The sequence below is a fragment of the Rhinolophus hipposideros genome (genome assembly GCF_964194185.1).
Source record: "Rhinolophus hipposideros genome assembly, chromosome: 12".
In the NCBI taxonomy this organism is placed as follows: Eukaryota; Metazoa; Chordata; class Mammalia; order Chiroptera; family Rhinolophidae; genus Rhinolophus; species Rhinolophus hipposideros.
The window spans coordinates 26,438,862-26,452,657 of record NC_138058.1 but is presented as its reverse complement, the minus strand read 5'-3'; the positions used below and the strand labels follow the sequence as shown (position 1 = coordinate 26,452,657).

At 39.9% G+C, this 13,796-nt stretch overlaps 1 protein-coding gene across 2 annotated transcripts in view; it reads right to left on the bottom strand.

The window, feature by feature from the left end:
- The window catches only part of PAIP2B (poly(A) binding protein interacting protein 2B), a 31,425-nt gene that overhangs the window by 6,153 nt on the left and 11,476 nt on the right, over positions 1–13,796 (bottom strand). For both annotated transcript variants that reach the window (XM_081068013.1, XM_081068014.1), the window contains exons 2-3: positions 3,011–3,159; positions 388–564 (exon numbers count right to left, since the gene is read on the bottom strand). In XM_081068013.1, coding sequence (XP_080924139.1) covers positions 388–564; positions 3,011–3,151 — 318 coding nt within the window. In that variant the 5' untranslated portion in view covers positions 3,152–3,159. The remainder of the gene's footprint in view (positions 1–387; positions 565–3,010; positions 3,160–13,796) is intronic.

Below are 13,796 nucleotides of genomic sequence, written 5' to 3'. Positions count from 1 at the left end.
CCAAAATGAACAATTTTCATAAAGGCATCATTCAAAACTTTAAGTACAGATTTGAGGGACAGTAAAAGAAAAGACTAGCAGCAAACGATAATTTGAAACCAAGCCTTTCCATGTTCAAATTTTTATCCCTAATCTCAATTCTCCTTTGAAAGCCCATTGGGGGAAATGAAAGCTGGTGATGCAACAACATTGTTTTCACAGCGCTTTCTGAGGTGAAATGCATCTTCCATGCACCCGCTTATTAATGTCCACGTGATAAGTGAAGAAACAGCGGCTCACAGGGCTCTAAAAACTTGCCCAAGGCTGCAGGGCCAGAAAGAAAATCTGTGACTCCAAATCCCATATGCTTTTCACTATGTCACGTGTGGAACTACATACGGCTCTTACCAAAATGTCTTCAGAATCATGACCATCACTGACAGACAGTCCATTTAATTGTTGTTGCAACTGTCCCATGGCCTGCGGCAGGTCCCGTGATGGAATGAACCAGTCTTGGTCTTCTTCATCCAGCATCTCCTGGAAGCAGCGGTCCAAAAAGTCTTGCTCCTGCAGCTCTTCCTCCACCTAGCAAGCAACGGTGAGGAGCTCAGACCTCCTGCCCCGGTGGGATTGACTCATCCCTTCTGGACTTTTCTCCACCTCTTTCTTTCAGAGGTTATCACTCTGCAATTAAGTGATCTTGTAGGAGATCTACTAAGAATTAAGATGCTTCTAATGACTGGCTGGAGGCAATATAATTTTTGATTGTTTTCAACCGAATCCCATCAACAATAAGACTGAGGAAATAGTTACTCAAAACAGCAGAAATCCCAGGTCTTTACAGATCTTCTAAGATCTCTAATATGTGACACAGGTATTTCCCATTCCTATAGCATTTAATGAAAATCGGTTTTAAAACTTAAAATTTTTTTTCTCAATCTTGTTAAGAAGCAGCTCTTTTAAATTTCCCATTTTACAACTATGAAAAAGGTACAGGAACTATGTAACTAGACCACTACCTGGATAGTGGAGATTAAATCAAAACCAACTCTCAGCTTCTGGCCCACTTTTCTGGTAATTAGTCCCCTAAGGGAGAACCTTAGAAAGATACTTAAGAAAGAACACTTTTTGGCATACCAATAGAAAATGATGTCATCAATGTAGTATTCTTTCAAAACAAGACATCAAATGAATATTTAAACAACTCCATGTTTCTTAAAGATTGCTCTAAACTAAAGCAGTATATACCTGGGATTTTACCCATTTGTAGACATTGTCAACTCTTATGAAAGAGTACGATTCACTCTGCGGACTGATTTTTAACAGGTCTCCTGCTTCACATTTGGCCAACCCTTTTCCTGCAGGCTGCCTGGTGACAGAGTCACAGCTTACTCATGCCACCACCAGAGGGGGTCAAGCAAAATTAATCACCCAAACTAGCCAGGACACTTAACCTCATGAATTCAAACGAAAAGTCACTGATAGCAAGACTTGAAAATAGTATTTCAACATTAAAATTAACCACACTTTTTTTTTTGACATCTCAAGTAAATTAGAAAGTTATGAAACACTTAAAATTACAATAACCACAAAATATTTTCACACCACAAGATTTAACATGACTGCTCAAGATCTGCCCTGACTCTCCCCGAGAGTGTTACAGAGTGTTCCCCCTTATTAAATCTACCCTTATTCACAGGCACAATCCTCAAAAATGGTTACCTGGGCACAGGGGTGTGATGGAAGCATGGTCTACGTGCTACTTACACAAATCCCGACACAGTGAGCCACTTGGAAACGGAAACTGCTGGCTGCCCTCCCTCCCCACCCCAAGTTTGTTTTCTTCTTCCCACAGCACCAGCCTCTTCAGTTAAAACCATATTTCCCATCTCTCATGCTGGGTATGGCCATGTACCTATTCGTCATGTAATGTCCTCAGACGGGATGGGAGCACTTTCCATCACTTGGTTAAAAGGAGATCCCTTGCCTTGGCCTTCAGTTCTCTCCCTTTCCCAGTGGCTAGACTTCCGCTACTCAGCTGATAAATGCCCTGGGGGTGGCAGAGCAAAATGGAAGGGGCTGTGTGGTGGTACCTTGCGCCGTTAATGTCACAGAGATAGAAGACAACGAATTGCTGCTGAATCTTTGCCGGCGCAGTCTAGCCTTCTCCCACCTAACACACTTCTCTAGCAGGTTCACCTTTTGCCAGTCCCTGAGTTCCTATCTGGGGCATGCCAGGCTGGCCTGGCCACACAAAGCTGCTGTTTCCCAGAAGTCTACACCAGATCACCACCGCATTAGATCCTTTTTTAATCAATGTGGAGGAAAAATATCAGTATCTTCCCCCAAAGTACTGTCTGGTCTCTTACCATGCTTCTTGGTCATCTCAATATTTCAAAACATCATCATTCAAAACTATAACCGGGTGGCTCAGGTGGTTGGAGCACTATGGTCCTAACGCCGAGGTCGCTGGTTCGATTCCCACATGGGCCAGTGAACTGCGCCCTCTACAGCTAAGATTGTGAACAACGGCTCTCCCTAGAGCTGGGCTGCTGTGTGCTGCCAGGAACAGCCAGGAGCCAGCGTGAGTGGCCCACCAATGACAGCGACCCACTGCCTCAGCTGGCTCATAATACCAGCATGGGGGGTGGGGGGGCCCGCAAGGCTCATAATACCAGCATGGGCCAGGGAGCTGTGTCCTGCACACTAGTCTGAGAAACAACAGCTTGAATTGGATTGGGCGGGAGGCAGAAGAAGGGGAGGAAAAAACAAACTATAAATACAGATTTGAGGGATAGTAAAAGAAAAGGATAGCAGCAAATGATAATTTGAAACCAAGCCTTTCCATGTTCAAATTTTTATCCTTAACCCTAATTCTACTTTGAAAGCCCACTAGGGAAAGTGAAAGTTGGCCTCCATGTGTTTTTAAGTTATTCTAAAGCTAACAAAGCCATTTCTTTTGTAATAGGCTGACAGTAAACTATTATAGCTTTGAGTTACACATATCATTGTCCTTCCACTTCTTTTTTACCTGTCTGTTGAAATCTTCTTCATTCTCCATCCACATATACTCCGCAAATGGGTTTTCCTTCTCATCGTGCCCATTTAACCCCTGGTCCTCTTTGGATTTTACACTGGGTGATGCATTCGCCACACTGGATCCATTCATCATGATAGAACCTAAACAGAAGCAAAAGAAAGGATAAAATGTTACAAGGATCAAGGAGATGAAAACCTGTATGTTCCAGATTCTTCCAGAAGCTTCAGAAGTTCTAAATCAAAGTTATTAACTATAGATTAACAGAAACTGCTAGTCTGTACATGTTATAAAACTAACCATAGCTTGCAGTTATCAACTATACAGATGTACAATTCCTTACGAGTTAAAATTAAAAAAAAAAAATTGTCTGGGGTTAGTTAGCCTTTCTAGGCAAGTGGGGGTGGTGATGGGGGTGGAATCTTTTCAAGGCAATTTCTGTAGGTTCTGGAACCTAATGAAGATCACATGGCTACATTAATGTTTAAATAGGTAAAGAAAATATGTTCTTAATGAACATTGTAAGTAACTGCCCCTCATTCTGATTCTCAAGCTTGGTTTTCTTTAGAACATATTTCAAAAAATAATGCATGTTCACTGTAGTGATAAGCAAAAAGGAGAAAACTAAGGCCACCAGTGGTCTAACAAACCAGAGTTAAGAATGATTCACAATGCGGTGCATATAACCTAACTTCCCCTATGTGTATGCAGATACATAGACACACATACACACATTTCCCAAGTATCCATTCAGTAATAGCATGACGCGCCATCATTTGCTTTTTTTCATTTCTATGTTAATATAGCCATACTGTCTTTCGGGATGTTTTCAATGTTTCTGTATTATAAAGGTTGCTTTAATATTCCAAATCCAGCTCCACAATAACTCCAAAAAGCTATAGGAGGGAGGGAACCAGTTCTTTATTTTTACCACTTCCATTTGCAGCATAACAATGATAGAAGCAAGTCTGCTTTAAATGCCAGGGCAACTGCATAAGGAAGTGGGTCTTCCTCAGCACAGAAACTCTTAAAGGTCCCTCTCCTTGCTGGGTAACAGGTTGTATAGTATTACGTCTCCAAGGACTCATTTCACAGTTGTTTATAACCAGCACAGTGATTTGTCCTTATCGACACAGAAATCATCCACAGAGAATCAGAGTTCAGTTTTCTAAAATATCTGCTTTTGCCCAAAAAGTGAATCCTGAGTGCACATGGCTATAAGGAGAGAGGGAAGGCAGAGGAAGAACAAAATAAGCTTCCTAAGTCAAGAGCACAGCAGAGTAGAGAGCAAATTGCAAGATGCACTCATTCATGAGAAAGGGAATGGAAAACTACCATCATCTCAACATGGGAATGTTACCCAATTTAACGTAAACACTTTAGGGAAGTTGAAAACACTGAGATATGGGGTTGCCAATACAGGGAGAGTGGTTCTCTTACAGTAGACTATACGGTGTTGTTATTTTATACCATCCTGTGTTTTCCAAACAATTTGAAAGCTTGGTTTCTCTAAATAGCAGAAATTCAACAACTTAATTTGTGTAGTGTTTAACAATGTATAAAGTACTTTCACAACCGTGTTCTGATTAAGGCACATAATCTGTCCAGACTCACTTTAAAAATTCATCCAGGCAGTGCTATGATAAAACCAAACGAGGTACTAGATTCAGGGGTTCAGCAACCTGATTCATTGGGTTAGTTCAAGAACAACAGTGGTTAGTGGGCCTACTGGGTGATCGTGAACTGGTGCTTAATGTGCCCCTTGACTTTTGTAGTGGGGTGGGAATGGGGAGATTTTGATGGAGACTGGTAACTACAAGGTAAGGCTTTTGGGGAACACCTTTCCTCTGGGAGAAGACACCAGATCAGAGCATCATTGCCCATAATGTCCCTACTTCCAGAATTTCATGTAACATTGTCTTTCTGTTCCCAGCTCCTGTCCTGCTCACCAGCTACCAGGCTTGCCCTCCGAGAGCAGTGTTTCTCTAACCCTCCTATTTTGACCTTTTATGTTCAAAATATTCACTATCTCACTTGATCCTCACTCAGACCAAGGCATATCACGATGATACTATAGCGTAGTGGAGACAAAGAAAATACCCCCAAAGCTTCCAGAGATGGGGGAAATGCTTGGTTACATAAGAAGGAACACCAATCGGAATGGCTGACATGTGTCAGCCATGGCTGACATGGGAGAGGCCCATGTGACAAGGAATTGAGAACTGTTAACAACCACGTGAGTGAGGTTAGAAGTTCATCTTCCCCCAATCAAGCCTTCGGATGTTGGCCCAGCTGACAGCTTGATTGTAACTTAATGAGAGACTCTGAGGTAGACGCCTGACCCACAGAAACTGCGCCATAATAAATATTGTTTCAACCTGCTAAGCTTTGGGGTAAGTTGTTACATAGTAACACATAACTAATACAGATGTTCAATAAACAATCACCACTAGCTCTGCCACACAAACTACCAGTTGTCACATCCTTCCTCTTATGGAGAGGGCAAGTGTGCAGTTCGAAAGAGCTCATTGCTTGAGAAGTTCTTTAGAATTAGTCCTCAACGGTAGACAAAGGAGTTTATGTCTGGTCTGTGCCTATATTACATTAGGAGATACAAGAACTATTTGAAACTTATACTCCCTCTACCTTACTTTCTCTCATATACATAGCAAACATGCTGACAATGGAAAATAACAGTCATCGTTTTGGTTGAATATGGGAAAGCACGTAGCCCTATTCATAGTCAGAATAGAGGTGCTGAGGCCTGCCAAGCATTTGATTTAGCATTTTACTATAGTCAAGGGTTCGTGTCTGAAATACCTGGCTTGAAATAGGGGACTCAGTGCCCAGCCATAAAGAGCCTCAAGACGTTTAATGTATCTAGGATATTTCTAGAATACATGTTTCATCAGTTCAATACTTGGAACACCCACGACTTTCAGATCCAACAGGCTCATAGCAAAAACTAGCTATTCTTTGAATCTAAATGAGATTTGGAACTTTTGACTTGAATTACCTGCAAAAAGTCTATTGAGCAGCGGATATAAAAACTAGTCTGTACTATTCTGTTTCCTACAGTTTTGTTAACTTCAGTCTGGTTAATGCCATTTTTTGAGTTAAATATTGTGGATAAAAGTTTTAAATTTTATTTTACTTCAGATACACTCCCACGAACTTCAGCTTTTGTCCATTCTTAGGATATCTAGATGCACTTAGATATATCCAAGTGTCTCTCCTACGCACTGTGCTTTGACATGCCACACAGTCTTTGCCCTGGTCGTCTTTACATTCTCACAGGACAGACACAAGCAGATAATTAAGAATAATTATAAAAGGAGAGGTAAAAGTGTTTATTAGAAAACTGCAGGAGGATCCAATTAAGTCCAGGAGCAGGGGATGGTTAGGAAAGGTTTCCCTGGGCAAGCGACACGTACCCTGATACCTCAAAAAGAGAAGAGAAACGAGGGTAAAATCCAAATGGAGGTGGTACGACTTGCAGGCGATGGGAAGTATTAGATCATTCTTTCAAAGAGTCCAGCTGCCAAAGAACAGGACAGGAATGGATAGAAACTGGAGGGATGAGAGGTCCCTGGAAACTTCATTTTTAAAGACTGGAGAGTCTAAAGCATGTTTCAATGATCACAGAAATGGTCTAGTGAGGAGGGAGAGGCTACACATACAGGTGAAGGAAGGAATAACTGAGAGTGTTGGCCATGGGAAGGCAAGGAGGGGGCACTTATTTGTTTATTTTTTTGAATAGCTAATACATTCCCATGATTCAAAATCTAAATGCCTGGGATTCTTAATTAGTAATAGTTACAAGGTGGGCATGAAGTCAGAGTTGAGGGAAGAAGAGCATCGAGAGAGAGATTTGGTCCATTAGGAAGCCACGTGAAACGTCCTTACTCCACGGCAGGAGTGTTCACCTCCCTGTTGGCGGGAATGCTTACGTCCCCACATGGAAGTCTCCCTGCCTGCACAGTTGCTGGGTAAACCTTCCAAAGTCCAACCTTGACTTTCTTTTTGTTTCTTCTTCTAATGTTTCACAGGGTCCTATGTGGACACACACAAACACACACACACATTTTAAAGCTACATAAGCAGTACAAGAAATAATTTTATAACGCCGTTTAAATTCATGTAGAACATAATTTTGTGCCATGTCATACTTTGCACTAAAACAATTTCTGTCTCCTTGTTTTACAAAGTAAATAAGCTTTATCAATCATTTGGGGAAGATAAAGGTTGAAAATGAGGCAAGATAAGTAGTTCAGCTTTTATGGAGGGTGGGGCGGGGAGGACAGGTAGGATATGTGTCTAGAGATTTTCAAAATTCCAGGTCAATCTCTAATTACAATGATCTTGTCCCCTCTATTTCTATGTCCTTTGTTCTCAGAGAAGCTGTATAGACTTTACAGGTCTATACAAAACAAGGAGTCATCACCCTGCTAAGCTTTCCTATATTCACCTCAACACACAAATGCTCCATTAGTTATGTTCCATTTGATACAAGAAAAGTGCTTGTAAATAGAATGTCAATGCCCCTGTTAAGCACACAGAAAAATGAATTTATCTACAATTAGAAGTTGACAAGAAGCTTTCAAAAGCTTATTAGCTGACGAGTCAAGAGGAAAATCATTTGAATTCCCTAATACTAAAATACATTAAAAACAAAAGGAAATTTCAAATAGAAGCATCTTCTAACATAAACTCAAGGCTGCCAGATTAGAAAGATGATAGAACACAATCTCTTTTCTACTATTTAAAATGTGTCCTATCCTGACCTATAAATTTGACCTACTGATGAAGTGGACTCTGAAAATCTGGATACAGACACTCCGGGAAGAATGACAACACTGAACTCAATTACTGCAATAGTCTAGCCTCTAGACCAGAGCCAAGAATACAAAATAGAAGCATACTCAGGAGTAAGCATACATAGCATACTTAGGATTAAGAATGCATTTAGCAAGTATCGAGCAGGCACATTTCTATTCAGTGGTTCTCAATCTCTACAGAGTACATCAGAATGACCTGGAAGTTTTCCCACATGCCATTCAGATATTAAGATTTGTTATAACTAAACCAACGCCCAACATTTGTATTTTTGCTTATTAACTGCTATAGGTGTTTCTGATTATAGAAAGACTAAAGACTAAGGATAATTCCTCCAATAAAGTGGCAAACTCTACGTGGAACAGTCCAAATCCCAATTACCCTAGTTCCTCTATGAGCAGTTCCCAAATTAGTGTTCTACAAAACACCAGTCTTGTGAATGCTCTTTGGGGGCGGGGGGGAAATTCACTGCTCTGAGAAGTCCTGTTTAACTACCAAGTATTTCCCAAATTAATTAATTGCCTTTATTATTACATTTTTAATCTAACACCTAGTAACAACCCACCAACTTTTAGAAACCACGCCTCAAGGATATTCAGTGGCATTACTATTATCCCATTGGAAATGTACAGAACAGACACAAAATGCACTCCATAAATCATTTGAAGGCACTTCCAAAGCCCAGTCACTGGCAAGCTCTCTGCACCCAGACCTGCCCTCAAGTTCCACTCCCACAGGTAAAGGCCATCCATTGTCCTCCAAGTATAACACTGAATGGTGGTCATCTCAGGGACCTTGACTTCTTCATATCCAGCTCCAAAAGGATAGATGCTCTTAACGGGAAATACCGGGAAGTGGAGTCTTTAGCACATAACACTAATCAAAAACACTCCTATGGGCAAATTATTACATGTGAAATATGTGTCACTTTTCTCAATAACAAAGGCCTCTAAATGTCTTAGACTGATCTGATAATAGTTCAACTTGTTTCTTAAATGCATAATAATATCAGAAATGCCACTGCAGAAGCCCGAATACAATCTCTGCCTGAGGTCTCTCCCACCCACCCCCCATTTGATTACACATATATTCGAGTGTATATGTTATACGTATATACATTATTTGTTTTGGGAATAGTTTATTTATAACCTTAGAAGTTTTTCGAGGCAAGAGTCAAGTCTTACAGCTTCTAGCATGCCTCTGTATACTCAGTAGGTCCTCAATAAATAATTTGGTGACTCACTGCCACTTCTAGAATGCTGCATTCTAAATCTCATTTCCTAGGAAGGAAGCCCATGCCCTTAGGGGCTGGGATCTGCAGCCCAGCGCTCTACATTGAGTATGAACACTTCTCCCCAGCCAGTGACACGTCACTCAGGAATCTGTTGTTGATAGGTTCAATTACTCTTGAGGGGAATAAAACTACTTCTAGGAAAAAATTTTTTTATATGTTCTTGTTTACTATTTTAGCATTTAATAACACCAGGTAACTATAACATTGTCTTCATGAGCTGCAGGCTAGGCATAAGAGCTAGCCACAGTGGAGTTATCTAAACTGGAAGAAATCCATGGATCCCAAGAAAAATCACCAAAAGAGACCATATGTTCATTTTATCTGATATCTTCCTGATAGAAAAGAATTGTTTACCACAACAAAGTGGGGAGAGGGCAGCCAAGCAATCTCAATACATACATAATGAGGTAGAGAAAACTGTATTCACCAGAAGTCTGTTCAGGAAGGGTACCACTATGGGTGGGAGAAACTCCTTGAAAATTCATTTGGGGTAGAAAGAGAGTCCTTGAGGGACCAGGGTAAGGATAGAACTGTTCCATGGGATGAAGGGGAACATTTCCCAGGCTAATGGGGGCACCGCATAAAGAAGAAAAAAATGACTCAAGAGTGGTACATTTCAGATAGTGCAAGGTCTCACACTAAAAAGGTAGTCTCTACCTTAAGACCTTCCATTTTCAGTAAAACTACTAGGAACATATAAAGCTTAGGAAGCTATGGATTTTTCTGGTGTGCAAACCACTGAAGAGGCAGACTTTGATGTCTAAATTGCAAAGATGGAACTGAATTGGAAAAGTAGGTCATGGATAGGGAAAGTATTTGAAACAAATTTACCCAGACCTCTAACGGAAAGAGAGGGCACCATAGGACAATTGAGTTATAAATAGTAAACAAGTAATCTACCCAAATACAAGGGAAAAATATAAGGGTAAAATAACAGCACGTCTAAGCATTTCACTAACATTCTCTCTTTTAATCTTCACAACAATCCTACGAGATAGTTGCTGTCATTATCCCGGCTTTTCATATGAATTCTCCATCTTTCAGAGATTTATTAAACACCTTGCCTACGGTACGAATAAATGCCTAGTAAGTGCCAGAATTGAGGCTTAAGTTTAGGCCCTACTGTCCCCAAAATCGATGCTCTTATCCATTACCCTACACTCTTACACTCCCACTTTAGTTCCAGAATGGCTATGCTATTAAACTCTGATTTTTCTCAAATATTGCTAATGGGAGTGAGGGAATCAGGCTGAAGGAAAATGCTATTCAACAAGACGAGGTCTTTGAAAAGAAAATATGAACAAGGTTACACGACATGCTAGCTAGTGTGTTTAAATCAAAACAAACTATATTCTCTACCATAAACATTCAAACTTGTTACTAGAAAGTTTTCTAAAACACAATATAGATTTAGGGGCCTCATTCCCAGACATTCTGAATCATGAACTCCTAGCATGGAGCCTGGGAGTCTGCATTTGAAACACCTTTCTGAAGTAATTTTTTGTAACCAGCTGGGCTCTATGCCTCTGACTCTACTGGTGCTGGTCCCCAGTGAATTTCCACCAGCCTGTGGTGAAATAAGAAAAATTGAGACCACACAGTGTTTTTCATAACGTTAAATTCATTCATTTAAAGAATTGTCTTTTGCTTGGAAATAGGCCTTCCTGTGTTTTTTGGTGTTAAAATATCCTTTTAGAAAATGACATTAATAAGGATGTTTCTACCATCTTTACACAGTTAAAAAAAAATGGTAATCTTATGTTATCCTCAAAATATTTTTGAAAATTTACTGGTCTGTGAAAACCTAAAGAGAATGAACTAATCAGACAGTTTTGAGGGCACAAAGGAAAAACCGAGAGTTGTTAGATGGGCGGGGGGGGGGGGGGGGGGGGGAGGCGGGGGTTGGGAAAAGGGGAAAGTGAAGGGATTAGGAAGCAGCTGGTAACCACAAGATGGCCTCAGGGTTTTTTTGAAAATTAATTTGGGGAACGTATTCAATAATGTTGTAAAGATTTTGTTGGGTATCTGATGGACATGCGTCCTATTTGGGAGACCACTTCAGAGATAATGTGGATGCCTGACCATGGCACTGTACACCAGAAGCTAAACATTAATGAATGCCAACTATAATTTTATATATATAATGGGATGGCTCAGTGTGAGGTCGGAGGGATAATGGATGGGGGGAGGGGGGTTCACAGTATGAGGGATATAAATGATGAACGTCTAAGTATTACCTTGTCTTGTACACCTGAAACTAATAAAAAAAAAAAACTGAAAAAAAAAACAAAAACCTAAAGATGGAGTACCTCTGATCTAATCATTCTTGGAAATTGTTTTTGAAGTGCAGCCACGCTTGAGAAGCACTGCTCTAAGTCTACGGGACCTAGTTCTACTCTTCTTTTCCTCACCCAAGGTCTTCTCTGAGGAGAAAAAGGAGCAAAATGGGAATGTTTCCAAGTAGGGAGTCTGCTCAACCCAACTGTTTGCAATTCCTCCAATAGTCAATGCTGGGCCAGCTGATCAACTTGAAAACTGAGGCTGTTAGAGTAGAACAACAGATGAGGCAGACAAGCGAGAAAAACCTGTTGAAGCAAAACTTCTCTGTGAAAAGGTGTGGCCTCCAGAATTTGCTTTCTCTTCAACTCAAAGGTTCTATATGATGCCGAAGTTCAGAACAGGTGTCTTTGTCTTTAGCATAAATAAATAAATAAATAAATAAATAAATAAATAAATAAATAAATAAATAAAATAAAGTGTGCGTGTGTGTGCGTGTGTGTGTGCGCTAACTATTCCTTCATAGCTGTCTCCTATGTCTAGCTTCTATGCCAGATCTATGATTCTGGCCTTCAGTTTTCATTTGCAGAGGAATTACAAGAATTACAAGAAAACAATGACAAATGACTAAAACAATTAAAAATAGCATAGTTGATGTTTTATGCAGCAGAGTGTATTCTCCAACATTCCAGTAAGAAAATTCCAGTGATTTTTTTTTGGGGGGGGGGAAAGTTTGTCTTCTTTTCTTAAGTTACAGTTTTAAAAAATCTTAAGAATGAGCATAGATAATATCTTTTAGATTTCCGGTCAAGGTGACGGAGTAGGTAAATGCTGTGTTTACCTCCTCTCACGACCACATCAAAATTACAGCTAGACTACAGAACAACCATAACTGAGAATCACCTGAAGTCCCGCTGAACTGAAGCCCTACAAGTGAGGACATACAGAAGAAGCTATCTCGAGACGAGTATTCCTTTTTGATACTGCACTATGATTGTACAAGATGTTAACACTGGAAGAAACAGAGTAAGGAATACAGGGGAAATCGCTGTACCACTTATGCAACTCTCTAAATCTGGAATGTTGAAATCCATGGGATTATTTAAGATAGAACTGATCTAGCTTGGGATATGTTAAAAGGGACATCAATTTTCATGGAAGTGTTTCATTCTTCAGCCACTGGGGAAAAGAAAACAAAACAAAGCTTAGGTTCTAATCAGGCATCTGATAAATTCCTGTTTGTGTCTGCCATTTCAGGGGATTGAGGAGGAAATGGGCAAATTACAAATGTCTGGTTATGTTAATATTTCTTTGGAAGCAAGGCTATGTTAGTATCTATTAGCTATTAAAATAAGGACGTATATTTAGAAGTTTACATTGCAAGTTTTCCATTGTTTGGCACATTCTATAGTCCTCTTCAAAGAAACAGATTTGATAACACTACCAAATATAATCGGAGGTGGTACAAAGAGTAGAAGATAGCTTCTACTAGGATATAATTCAGTTAAACACAATCAGACTCCTGTCCTGCTCATGGTTAGTAGTATAGAAGAAACATCACAGATATTCATAAGGACCTGGAACGCCTAACGTGCCTGAAATGAAAGTGAGTCATAAATGTGAGAGATTTGAATATGTCCCTGGTTGATCACAGGTGTTATGTTCTCTCCTCAGAGAAGAAATGGACCCCTATCCAAAACAGTTAGGATCTCAAAATTGATGACACTACACAAATATCAAAAGGCGATGTAGAGACTGATTACTAACATAATGAGGGAAGGCTTAAGCCAAACATGTCTAAAAATGTCTTGAGAGAGCAAGGAGGGGTGACTAGTCTTGGTTTTACTGGATTTAGAGGGTGGAGGTGTGGTGAAGTTTCCCTTCTAAAGACCTGGGATCGTATGGCTTGAACTCGATGTCAGTGCCAAAGGAAGAAGCACCAGGATTTCTTGCTGGTTTGCCCAGATGTATAGTATTTATACATTTTTTTTCAATAATATGTATTATCTTCTAATGTATTATATAATTTGCTTTTAAAAAATATATTTATTGTTTATTCTCAGTCTTTCCACAACTACATTAACATTGCGGGAAGTCTGGATATTTAAAAAAATATGTATATCTTTTAAAGATATAAAACTTCCAATTTAATAAGCACTGAAAATTCTTTGCCAGTTAAAAACACTACTGGACCCTTCTAAAGCAAGGCTAACTGGTAAGTGGTGGGGGAGGTAGAAGGGACATATAAATAATCCCTATTTTCATGGGAGTAATCACTAAATCCTATTTGATCAGAATTCCCTGGTCTCTAAGCCTTGTAAATAAAATGGAATTTCTCACTTGATATTTGGCTAGGACTTACAATCATGAAAG